General features: G+C 35.9%; 1 protein-coding gene across 5 annotated transcripts in view; it reads left to right on the forward strand.

Moving 5' to 3' along the window:
- Positions 1–13,441, forward strand: part of adgre5a (adhesion G protein-coupled receptor E5a) — a 56,255-nt gene that overhangs the window by 28,711 nt on the left and 14,103 nt on the right. For 2 of the 5 annotated variants that reach the window (XM_073945033.1, XM_073945032.1), the window contains 7 exons: positions 398–441; positions 554–652; positions 774–927; positions 1,067–1,183; positions 8,552–8,739; positions 8,822–8,986; positions 11,546–11,740. In XM_073945033.1, the coding sequence (XP_073801134.1) occupies positions 590–652; positions 774–927; positions 1,067–1,183; positions 8,552–8,739; positions 8,822–8,986; positions 11,546–11,740 (882 nt within the window). In that variant the 5' untranslated portion in view covers positions 398–441; positions 554–589. Of the gene's footprint in view, positions 1–379; positions 442–553; positions 653–773; positions 928–1,066; positions 1,184–2,993; positions 3,147–3,661; positions 3,706–3,817; positions 3,917–4,037; positions 4,192–4,330; positions 4,448–8,551; positions 8,740–8,821; positions 8,987–11,545; positions 11,741–13,441 lie in introns of all 5 variants that reach the window. The other 3 variants (XM_073945031.1, XM_073945030.1, XM_073945035.1) reach the window with 3 other exon arrangements.

The following is a 13,441-nucleotide window of genomic DNA, read 5'->3' on the forward strand; positions in this document are numbered from 1 at the left end:
TGGTTTGGTCTGTAGACTATCAAAACAAAATATAGCTTATAGGGGCTAATAAGTTTGTCCCTAAAATGGAGTTTAAAAAATTAAAAAAAACTATTTTTATTCTAGCCAAAATAAAACAAATAAGACTTTTTCCAGAACAAAAAAAATATTATCAGACATACTGTGAAAATTTCATTGCTCTGTTAAACATAATTTGGGAAATATTTAAAAAATTAAAAAAAATTAAAGAGGGGCTAATAACAATAATCGGACAGTTCAGTGTGATGGTAATTGGTTTGCTTAATTACCAAAAAAATTATCAAATTGTGACATTTTAATAGTTTTGTTAAGTTTAGTGCTTTGTGCCTCTACAGTCCCTCACTAATTAATTAAATGTCAGATTTTTTTGTTTTTTCAGAGTTTAATTATGAGATATTTAAAAAGAAGATCACTGCATTTGAGGTACTGCATGACTAGACTGACTAGACATTTACTAAAATACTGATGTAGAACATTACAGTCATTCAAGATCAACCTGAATACTGATCTCTGCTTTTCTCGGTTGTCTGTGTAGGCTGCTAATCCAGAGCTGGCAGAACTTGTCTTCTTGATGAACAGCAGCTGTGAGGCACTAAAACAGAATAAAATTCAAAATGGAGAAAAGCTTTTAGAGGTGACACTCAGTAAACCAATTTTTATTGCAAAATCACAACAGGCTATGCAAAGATGTGTACTTATTGTCTACAGTATAACTGAATAAACAACAATGTCTGATTTTACCCATTTCTTTATAGGAATTTCTCAGTGCTCTAGACGGTCTGCTTCAGAATAATGATCAGTTGGATAACAAGAAAGCCTCAGCGGTGTTTAGTATTGTGGAAAGCATGCTTAAACTGATAGGACTTATGCTGCCAAGCAGCCAAACCAAGAGGTCAACCACTAGATCTGGTAAAAAAGCAAACCAAACAAAAACACTTCAACAACAAATATCACACTTCATATGCTTCACAGAAACAATTTTTACACTCATAATGTGTTTTTCTTCTTCTTTTTCCTCTTCTTTTTCTTCTTCTTATTTCATTTTCAGATGTGGAGCTGTTGGTTAAGAGGAACAGTACTCCACCTGGAGGTCGTTTCATGGTATCCAGCAATGGCACATGGTTTACTTCCCACTGGGACACAGCAACAGGAAAAGAATACATGGGTATAAATTGTTAATTGAAATTACTGAGTATATTTAAAACTACTGTAAAGTTTAAAAAACAAACTGTGATGTTGGTTTGAAAAAGCCAAACCTGTTTGAAAGTTGTAAATGTGTTCCTGGGGGACAGTTGCTAGGGTGTTGCGAGGCTGTTTCTTAGTAGTTGCCAAAGTGGTCTGGGTTGTGGCTAAGAAGATGCTAGAGTGGTGTTGCTATTCTTTTAGGGTAATATAGGTGGTTGGGGTTTGCTAGACAGGAGCTAGGGCATTTAGTGGGTGTGATTTTGCCAAGTAGAATGCAATCCTGGTTTAACCTTTAAGTTGATCCTGAAACATAATTTCTATTTGAAAATTTAATCCATATCTAATCCCTATCCCAAACCCTAATCCCAACTTTACATATATTCCCAGAATAAGAGGAGATTATCAGTTGTATATGCAATTTAAGTTGTCAAATAAAATACTATTTTCGTGTCACACATTAAAGTTGTTGCCTTTCTTACAAAATCAGGGTGTACAGTACAGTCTCTGAACTTGTATCACATACTAGACCAGTGGTTCCCAAAGTTGGGGTCGGGATCCCCCAACCGGGTTGCTTGGCGATTTCCAAAAAACTAATTTGTTTTATTAAACTATTAGATTTACCGTATTTTATCCATAACAATGCTTGTGCTCACTTTTCTGATGAGTGCTTCTGGAATATACATGCTTACAAAGGGGGGTTCATCGGCCATTTGTTAGAGGAGGGATCAGAAAAGACTATTGATGTATGGGACTTTGTCAGAGCTTGACAGAAACTTTACAGTACACAGTTCATGGATCAGTTCCTTCCTCCGTTTCACAAGTGTAAGTAAGTGCGACTAAAAGTGCCTACTTGTTTTATTATGTATTTTATTGTTTTTGTTACTTGTTACCACATGTACTGTATCTGGTTAACTCTTTATGTTCTCATATCGTGTCTAAAGCCACATTGTACATGCAATGTGCGCCAATTTGTTCACGGATTTAAATGTGTTTGTAAGCTTGCAAAACTCTGCCGTTTGTCATTGCTATGGCCACCATTAGCTGTTCCTACACATGTGCGGCAGTTAAGTTTCAAAATAGTTCAGCTTTTGCCACTGTGTGGATTAATACTGAATGTGTGTTGTTGTTTTTACTTATGATTAGAAATAGAGCAGTATGCTGGTGTTTAACTGCATTGCTTTAATGCTCTCCTACATTGGCCTCACACATATACTCTGCACCCTAACTTCTTCAAAATGTATCAACCGTGGTGGGTATTTCCCTCTGTCTCATGCTGAATGCAGTCGACCAATCACAACAAACTGGGTCATCTGTCCAATCAGCGCAGATTAGCATTGCACTAAGGAGAGGGTTGGGAATAAATGAATCTCTGAACGGATCATATATGGATCATATAGGGTCATTGGTATAATTAAGTAAAAAAAAATGCATATTATAAGGTAATGTAAGTGTTTTTTTTGACCTTGCATGCATATCAGCCTGTTGTTGGACAAACAGTTATGAGGGAGTCATTGAATGGTTTATTTAACCATTTTGTTTTAAAACAAGAATGCATTCAGGAAAGACATGCCACGGTTAGAAATGGTAAAACATTCATTCTTCATTGGCTGAGCAAAATAAACAATAAACTAAACTTACAATACAGTGTAAAATGTAAGTTATAAAATATTAGGTAAAATGCCACTTTTGAATGAAGTGAATCTGAATTAATGCTAAAAATTTTGATGTGATACATTTATGGCATCTGTGCTGCAGAAATAGCATCTGAATCTCCATATATCTCATTTCAGACACCAATGAATGTGTGAATACCAGCATTAATTGTGGGGGAAATGCAGAATGTGTCAATAGTCAAGGAGGTTATGCCTGCAAATGTAAATCTGGCTACGTTTCCAGCAGTGGAAAGGAGACATTTACTGTAGGACAAGGAGTTCAGTGTGTTGGTAAGAAACAGTTTTATTTGAATGTTCTTCTCAGCTAAATTTGCTTAATTACCAGAATTGTTTTAATCAAATTATGATATTTCAAAAGTTGTATAACAATCAAGTTTTTGTATAACAATGGTTTGGTCTGTAGACTATCAAAACAAAATATAGCTTATAGGGGCTAATAAGTTTGTCCCTAAAATGGAGTTTAAAAAATTAAAAAAAACTATTTTTATTCTAGCCAAAATAAAACAAATAAGACTTTTTCCAGAACAAAAAAAATATTATCAGACATACTGTGAAAATTTCATTGCTCTGTTAAACATAATTTGGGAAATATTTAAAAAATTAAAAAAAATTAAAGAGGGGCTAATAACAATAATCGGACAGTTCAGTGTGATGGTAATTGGTTTGCTTAATTACCAAAAAAATTATCAAATTGTGACATTTTAATAGTTTTGTTAAGTTTAGTGCTTTGTGCCTCTACAGTCCCTCACTAATTAATTAAATGTCAGATTTTTTTGTTTTTTCAGAGTTTAATTATGAGATATTTAAAAAGAAGATCACTGCATTTGAGGTACTGCATGACTAGACTGACTAGACATTTACTAAAATACTGATGTAGAACATTACAGTCATTCAAGATCAACCTGAATACTGATCTCTGCTTTTCTCGGTTGTCTGTGTAGGCTGCTAATCCAGAGCTGGCAGAACTTGTCTTCTTGATGAACAGCAGCTGTGAGGCACTAAAACAGAATAAAATTCAAAATGGAGAAAAGCTTTTAGAGGTGACACTCAGTAAACCAATTTTTATTGCAAAATCACAACAGGCTATGCAAAGATGTGTACTTATTGTCTACAGTATAACTGAATAAACAACAATGTCTGATTTTACCCATTTCTTTATAGGAATTTCTCAGTGCTCTAGACGGTCTGCTTCAGAATAATGATCAGTTGGATAACAAGAAAGCCTCAGCGGTGTTTAGTATTGTGGAAAGCATGCTTAAACTGATAGGACTTATGCTGCCAAGCAGCCAAACCAAGAGGTCAACCACTAGATCTGGTAAAAAAGCAAACCAAACAAAAACACTTCAACAACAAATATCACACTTCATATGCTTCACAGAAACAATTTTTACACTCATAATGTGTTTTTCTTCTTCTTTTTCCTCTTCTTTTTCTTCTTCTTATTTCATTTTCAGATGTGGAGCTGTTGGTTAAGAGGAACAGTACTCCACCTGGAGGTCGTTTCATGGTATCCAGCAATGGCACATGGTTTACTTCCCACTGGGACACAGCAACAGGAAAAGAATACATGGGTATAAATTGTTAATTGAAATTACTGAGTATATTTAAAACTACTGTAAAGTTTAAAAAACAAACTGTGATGTTGGTTTGAAAAAGCCAAACCTGTTTGAAAGTTGTAAATGTGTTCCTGGGGGACAGTTGCTAGGGTGTTGCGAGGCTGTTTCTTAGTAGTTGCCAAAGTGGTCTGGGTTGTGGCTAAGAAGATGCTAGAGTGGTGTTGCTATTCTTTTAGGGTAATATAGGTGGTTGGGGTTTGCTAGACAGGAGCTAGGGCATTTAGTGGGTGTGATTTTGCCAAGTAGAATGCAATCCTGGTTTAACCTTTAAGTTGATCCTGAAACATAATTTCTATTTGAAAATTTAATCCATATCTAATCCCTATCCCAAACCCTAATCCCAACTTTACATATATTCCCAGAATAAGAGGAGATTATCAGTTGTATATGCAATTTAAGTTGTCAAATAAAATACTATTTTCGTGTCACACATTAAAGTTGTTGCCTTTCTTACAAAATCAGGGTGTACAGTACAGTCTCTGAACTTGTATCACATACTAGACCAGTGGTTCCCAAAGTTGGGGTCGGGATCCCCCAACCGGGTTGCTTGGCGATTTCCAAAAAACTAATTTGTTTTATTAAACTATTAGATTTACCGTATTTTATCCATAACAATGCTTGTGCTCACTTTTCTGATGAGTGCTTCTGGAATATACATGCTTACAAAGGGGGGTTCATCGGCCATTTGTTAGAGGAGGGATCAGAAAAGACTATTGATGTATGGGACTTTGTCAGAGCTTGACAGAAACTTTACAGTACACAGTTCATGGATCAGTTCCTTCCTCCGTTTCACAAGTGTAAGTAAGTGCGACTAAAAGTGCCTACTTGTTTTATTATGTATTTTATTGTTTTTGTTACTTGTTACCACATGTACTGTATCTGGTTAACTCTTTATGTTCTCATATCGTGTCTAAAGCCACATTGTACATGCAATGTGCGCCAATTTGTTCACGGATTTAAATGTGTTTGTAAGCTTGCAAAACTCTGCCGTTTGTCATTGCTATGGCCACCATTAGCTGTTCCTACACATGTGCGGCAGTTAAGTTTCAAAATAGTTCAGCTTTTGCCACTGTGTGGATTAATACTGAATGTGTGTTGTTGTTTTTACTTATGATTAGAAATAGAGCAGTATGCTGGTGTTTAACTGCATTGCTTTAATGCTCTCCTACATTGGCCTCACACATATACTCTGCACCCTAACTTCTTCAAAATGTATCAACCGTGGTGGGTATTTCCCTCTGTCTCATGCTGAATGCAGTCGACCAATCACAACAAACTGGGTCATCTGTCCAATCAGCGCAGATTAGCATTGCACTAAGGAGAGGGTTGGGAATAAATGAATCTCTGAACGGATCATATATGGATCATATAGGGTCATTGGTATAATTAAGTAAAAAAAAATGCATATTATAAGGTAATGTAAGTGTTTTTTTTGACCTTGCATGCATATCAGCCTGTTGTTGGATATTCCCAAAACCAAAATATGAGCTTTTTTAATGCCTAATAGGAGCTCTTTTAACTTATCTCTTAAATTTGATTTGCTGATTAAGATGTTTTTTTAGTATCAACATAGATTTTAATCCACTTACAGTACATGTCCTACTTGGTGAAATCACACAAACCTAGGGGATTGTGAATTGGTGCTAGGGCTTTCCTAGGGTGTTTTGAGTGGTTCCTACCCTGCTGAAAAAATAGCTTAAACCAGCCTAAGCTGGTTGACTGGTTTTAGCTGGTCAACCAGGCTGGTTTTAGAGGGGTTTTGGCCACTTCCAGGCTGGTTTCCAGCCATTTCCAGCCAGGTGGTCTCCCAGCCTGACCAGCTAAGACCAGGCTGAAAATGGCTGTAAACCAGCCTGGAAATGGGCAAAGCCCCTTTAAAACCAGCCTGTTTTTTTTTTTTTTTTTTTTTTTTCAGTAGGGTATAGTGTTGCTAATCTGTTGCTAGAATATTATCTGATATTATGTCAGGGGGGGTTTATGTTGTTACTATGGTAAGCTGGATAGTTGCTCTGCTGTTGCTAGGGTAAAATTGCTAGAATGTTCAAAGTAGAGGCTAGATGCTTTAGGGTATTGCTAGGCTTGGTCTTGATCAGGAGTGCCCAAACTCGGTCCTGAAAGGCCGATGTCCTGCAAAGCTTAGTTCCAAGCAAAATCAAACACACCTAGACTAGCTATCAAGCTCTTTACTAGGCTTTCTAGAAACATCCCCACTGCAAAAAAAAAATGCTTTTCTTACTTAGATTTTTTGTCTTGTTTCGAGTCCAAATATCTAAAAATTCTCAAATCAAGAAGAATTTTCCAGAAAAGCAAAACATATAGTTTTGTTTTGAGAAATAATATGCCAATATTAAGTGAGTTTTTCCTTAAAACAAGCAAAATAATCTGCCAATGGGATAAGCAAAATAATTTTGTTTTTCCTTTTGACATAAGATTAATTTGCTTACTCCATTGGTAGATAATTTTGCTTGTTTTAAGGAAAAACTCGTAACAAGACAAAAAATCTAAGTAAGAAAAGCATTTTTTTGCAGTGTGCAGGTGTGTTGAGGCAAGTTGGAGCTATACTCAGCAGGACACCGGCCCTCGAGGACTGAGTTTGGGCACCCCTGGTCTAGATGATTCAAGGTGGTTTCTAGGCAGTTGTAAGGGTATTATAGGTGGTTGCTAGGTAGTAGTTAGGGTAGGCCATGGTTATTTGGATGGTTGCAAGGTGTTGCTAGTCTGTTGTGTGTGTTCTGAAAGGTTACTAGGCATTTGCTAAGGTCTACTACTGCTGCCACAGGTGTGTGTCTACATAGTGTCTTGTGTCTTTTTTCCACTAGAGTTTAGTTGAGAGACATTTATAAGAGCACTGCTATAGTATTCTAGGTGGTTTCTAGGGTATTCAATGTGGTTGCTATGGTTATCTGGATAGTTGCTAGGGTGCTGCTAGCATTTTGCTGTGCCGTACCAAAGAGCTTAGCATCACCAAGAGGTGACACTCACAACATTCCATTGCAACAGCAACGCCCAACAACAGCCCCACAATGCCGCCATTTTGGAGTGAAAGCAATCAGCCATCTATTGGAGTTTATTGCTGTAATGGCTAGAAGCTGCTTTGTTTTTTGTTTATTTTTTTTTTTAAATTGCAATAAAGCTGAAATCCAACCTGAAAGATGACAATACAATACGTACTGGTGATCATCAGCACTTTTAAGAGTTTATTTCACAGACTTATTTTTTTAACTGTCACTTTTAGTTGTAATTACTTTAAATTGCTTTAATGTATTAGTTTACGCACTGGCTTAATATGAATTAATACTGAAATCTTAAATTTAATTAACATGACTTTCAAAATGGGATGTTGATAACAGACTGATAGTACACTTTTTGTTGCAGTACTATATGTTATATTATATTGTATTTTTCCAATATTGTCTGTTAAAGAAAGACTAATAACGCTTTTATGTAAAAAGCCACACCACTTTCCCCAAAATAATTGAATTCTGACACAAAAAGTCATCATATATATATATATATATATATATATATATATATATATATATATATATATATATATATATATATATATATTGAATGGGGTGTATGAATATTTAATACTTTAACTCATCTTCAACTCAATATTTTAATTAATTCTTTCTAACATTAGTTATCCATGCTGTACAAAATGGCCGCCACCTAACACTAGCTCCCAAATAGCAACAGAGTGTCTCCTCTTGGTGATTCTATGCCAGGGGTGTCCAAACTGGGTCCTGGAGGGCCGGTGTCCTGCAGATTTTAGCTCCAACTTGCCTCAACACACCTGCACAGATGTTTTTAGGTCTTAATGCCTAGAGCTTGATTAGCTAACCCAGGTGTGCCTGATTGGGGTTTGAACAAAACGTTGCAGGACACCGGCCCTCCAAGAGTTTGGGCATCCCTGTTGTGTGTTCTTTGTTGGTACTGGGTGGTTGCTATGCAGTTGCTAGGGTGTTCTAAGTAGTTGCTTTCTCAAACCAACATAATAAAGATTTGTTCAGCACAATATAATACAAATGTTTTATGTCTTTTTGCATCAACCAGGCTTTTCAACAGTGGCTCTCCTCAGCTACACAGGTCTGGAAGAATCACTCAGCCGCTATTTTAACCATTTAGAGAAACAAGAAAAGCAAACATTCAAAATCAATTCAGAAATAGTAACTGCCACTGTTAGCAATGAAGACACTGCCAACCTGGAGAAACCAGTAAATTTCACGTTTTCGCACTTGAAGGTATGACATAATTTGTAGTGTACTACATACAAATCTTACACCAGTGTGATTCATCATGAACTTATGTGTATGTTCCTCTTAGAAAGAGAATGTGAATCACATTTGTGTGTTTTGGGATCATGATTTGGATGGGGGTGCCTGGTCGACCCGTAACTGCTCCACAGTGAGGTCCACTGCTGATGAGACGATCTGCTCCTGTTCTCACCTCAGCAGCTTCGCTGTGCTTATGGCTCTCTATGACATTGGGGTTCGTATTAACCATCTGTGACCACAACTTCTGATCTTCACCTCATCACAGAAGTGATACTTCTGAGAATAAAATATTTTACCACATGTTCCTTAAACAAAAAATAATAATTAGTTAGAAAGATGAATGCATTTTATGCATTTTCAGAAACAATCATCTAAAGGCCTGCAAGTTGCAAACTATTTATGGGTTATATACCATGAGTCATTACTTGATTCAGAAAGTGATACTTACACTGAAACAAAAATAAAATTTGAAACAACTTAAATTAATTGCTTCGACTTGTTACATCTAAATAAATCAAGTTTAAAGAAAAAAATACTGAAAATAAAACTCAAGGTGCAGTATGTAATTTTCACCACTAGAGTGCATGTATTAGAACAGGGGTTTTCAAACTGGGGGCCGCGGGCCCCTAGGGGGGCCGCCAGATTGCGCTAGGGGGGCCGCAAAGAAATTTTAGATGAGGGGTAATCAATGGGCCCACATGGATGAATTTTGTGTCCCGCATCATTCTAAAGGTTAATGTATTTCTTCATTATAATTTGAGCTCAAAAGTACTGCAAAAATTAAGCTTTATGCTTATGTCATTTAAATGCAGTTGACACTTTCGTGACACAGGAAAAGAAGCGCAGCGGCCCGCCTCTGTGCACAGGGACTTTTATTGATTAAGCGCTTCTGGCCAGGCGCTTCCTGTGATTTTTGGCGCTTGTCTCCTGCACCTGACAGCGTTTACCTTTCACTTGCGCTGATCTCTTTTACGCTTATACAGCTAAATGAATGCTCAGGTCTATTTAACTGACAATATTTCAGTTAAAATACATGATCAATAAGAACATTATCGGTGGCTGAAAGCACTACCCTGTATATGGCTTGCGTTCCTAAGTAACCGATTAGCTGGGTGCTGCGGAGTGCGCGCCTCTCTGCGCAGGCTTCACTCATAGGAAACAAATAGCATTTTAAAGACACGGCACAACATTGCACCTCGTTCACAGTGTGACAGGCTTTACACTTTGCATTGTACAAATATCAGACGGTCCTATTTGCAGCACGGCAAACAAACATATTAAAATTGAAAAGCAAAAAGTGCTGCAATAACAATGAATGGAGCTGTCATCACATGAGCGAGTTCTCAGAGTTTCACTCCTGTTACACTAATGACAGCTGGATGAGCTCTGCAGTGGACCCCTTACACATATTGGTTCATAATGATTAAAATAACTAAATTTATACACCCTGAGTAAAACCACTATAACCTATAAAAATTATAATGTATCTGTTTGTGTTATATTATAGAGCTAATTAATTATTAAATATTAAAATGTATTAGTGCTCTGTATTTAATGAAGCTCAACATATCTGATCAAACTTTAATACTCTAAATGTAAATGCATTTTTTCAAGATGTTCCACTTTTTCCCATATTTATTTGTGAAACTAATTTAAATGTAATGTTCAGTATTATTATTAATAGAACAAACTGGTATGGACATTTTAAAGTCAGCAAAGCTTCTAAAATTATGCAAAGTAAAACTTGGCTCTATGAACTTGAATACCCAATTCTAGATTGCATTTAGGAAATTATTTTTTATCAGTGTAAGTCAGGATTGTCGACTTGAGTAAATTATGATGTGCACAAAAAAAGGGAATAAAAATAAACAATACTTCAACACACTGAACCACTACAGCCTCCATTGTAGTATTGCTAGTTACCACGGTACAATTAATTGTTAACCATTAACAGGCTGATGACTGACAAAACTCTTTAAAACTTCAAAGCTTTAAATCTTTAGATACATTTAGATTCTCAGCTGTAAGGGTAAATACAGAAGAGTCTAGCTGTGCATAGACAGAAAAAAAGCATAAATATGGCATAAAAAACTGTGTAAAGTGACGACTCGTACACAAAATATGTCTTGATGGAATCCAATGAGAGCAGACCACAATGAACACTGCGCATGAAGATTTGATCAATAGATTGAAGCACTGTAACCATGTCAACTCAACTGACATCTTACAAAAATTAATCCAGATAATGAATAATATAAATGTATTGAATAATATATAATAATATAAATGTATTGAATAATTCAATTAAACATTTTTTAAGTACAGTTGTTATTTTAAGGTTTTTTTTTTTTTTGACGTCATTTTTATTTTTTGGGGGTCCCCAAAAGAATTCGCCCAACACAAAGGGGCCCTCAGCTGAAAAAGTTTGAAAACCCCTGTATTAGAAATAAACAAAGACATATTTTAATGATGCCATAACTGAGTGATTGCTATTTTCTGTTCTTATTGTCTCCTTAAACTGTAAAACGACAGCTTTTTTCAAGTTCATATTGGTAAATAAACAAAGCAGCGCAATATCAATTAAAAGCGCATATGCAAATGTTTTGAAAAATACAAATAGTTAGATATATTTCAGTTACTAATATTTCACACAGCAAACACTGCACATAGCATGCACATTAAAGACATGCTTCTGTTATATTCGCATCCTTCATTGTTTAAAAATGGTACGAGTTTCTTAAATCTATTCATCTTAAATTGCTCTCTTAACCAGGACGTGTACGAGCTGCGTCTGATCTCATGGGTTGGACTGTCTCTGTCTCTGGTCTGCCTCCTCATCTGCATTATCACATTTTACGCGGTGCGATCCATCCAGAGCACACGCAACACCATCCACATGCACCTGTGCATCAGCCTCTTCATCGCATACTTTGTGTTCCTCGTGGGAATCACCCGCACTGAGAATAAGGTAAATTAGTATGACCGTTGTGTGTTCACTTGTCTGGTGCTGCTTCCTGATTCACATCATGAAGTGTGTAACAAAAGCTACTGTTTTCCAATATCTTAAATGTTATCTAACAATCATTTCAACACCTTTACCTTACCTCTCCACTTAACTGTTGGTCTCATGCATCCACTATGTTTGTATGTCCCATGAAGTGCTTTGAAATGTGCATTTTTATTTGATGTTTGACGAAAACTCAGTGAAACATGAAGAGAGGGTGGAACATATTGTAGCCCCTCCCCTTTAAAAAAAACAGCTAATAGCATTTTGTTTTTTTCACTGCTCTGCCAGTAGTGGTTGATCACAAGCGCATCAAGGAGATGGGTCTTGAAGTGGGCGGGACATGTTAGGTACTAGAGAGTATTTGATTGGTCATGATTTCATGAGTGAAGTATGAGGTTATGTGAATAAAACCGTTGATCTATTTAAGCAGAAGTGACAGACTACAAACTTTAAATATTTATATCAGTTTTATATATCCTAAGTTTGGATTGTGTCACTGTTTTAGTGAGCGCTAGCTTATAGATATCCTAAAAACCAACAATACTGATACAATATTGATGCTAAAAGATTATTTTGATTTCATGGGATCTTTAAAGTTGGCATGAAATCAAAATTTTACTTTTTTTATTTTCATATGTATATAGGGGTGCTTGTTATAAAACATGTATCTGAGCACTTCATTGTTTTGAATCTTTAATCAAATAGCATAGACTCCCCTTCCCGCTCTAACCAAATTAAATGACTTTTGGTTACATGGAATAACTATAGGGCAGGGCTATCAGTGCAGTTTTTTCTGCTTTTATTCTTACGCCAATCTTCCACAATTCTGTTTGCAACACCCATCTTCTAATGAACAAATTGGTTCCTAAATGACCAAATATGCTCCTATATTCTTTTTTTTTTTCTCATTTCAAGACCATTTCAACTGGAAATACAGTTGAAGTCAGAATTATTAGCCCCCCTGAATAACTAGACCGCTTGTTTATTTTTTTCCCCAATTTCTGTTTAACGGAGAGCAGATTTCTTCAACACATTTCTAATCATAATAGTTTTAATAACTCATCTCTAATAACTGATTTATTTTCTCTTTGTCATGATGACAGTAAATAATATTAGACTAGATATTTTTCAAGACACTTCTATACAGCTTAATGTGACATTTAAAGGCTTAACTAGGTTAATAGGTTAGCTAGGCAGGTTAGGGTAATTAGGCAAGTTATTGTATAACAATGGTTTGTTCTGTAGACTATCGAGAAAAAAATATATAGCTTAAAGGGGCTAATAATTTTGTCCTTAAAATGTTTAAAACAACTAAAAACTGCTTTTATTCTAGCCGAAATAAAACAAGACTTAAGACTTTCTCCAGAAGAAAAAATATTGTCTGACATACTGTGAAAATGTCCTTGCTCTGTTAAACATCATTTGGAAAATATTTTAAAAAGAAGAAAAAAAATTAAAAGGGGGCTAATAATTCTGACTTCAACTGTACATCACAATAGGGGTAAAAGGGACAACCTTAACGTCCATCTCATGCTGACTTTTTACCATGCTTATAGTTCTAATTGAATTCACATATGCAATGAATTCACGTCCAACACCAATGCACTGTGGGAAATATTAACCATTAGATCTGCACTTTGATTTTCTTCCAGGACTTTCAGA

The sequence above is a fragment of the Danio rerio genome, chromosome 3 (assembly GCF_049306965.1).
Source record: "Danio rerio strain Tuebingen ecotype United States chromosome 3, GRCz12tu, whole genome shotgun sequence".
Lineage (NCBI taxonomy): Eukaryota > Metazoa > Chordata > Actinopteri > Cypriniformes > Danionidae > Danio > Danio rerio.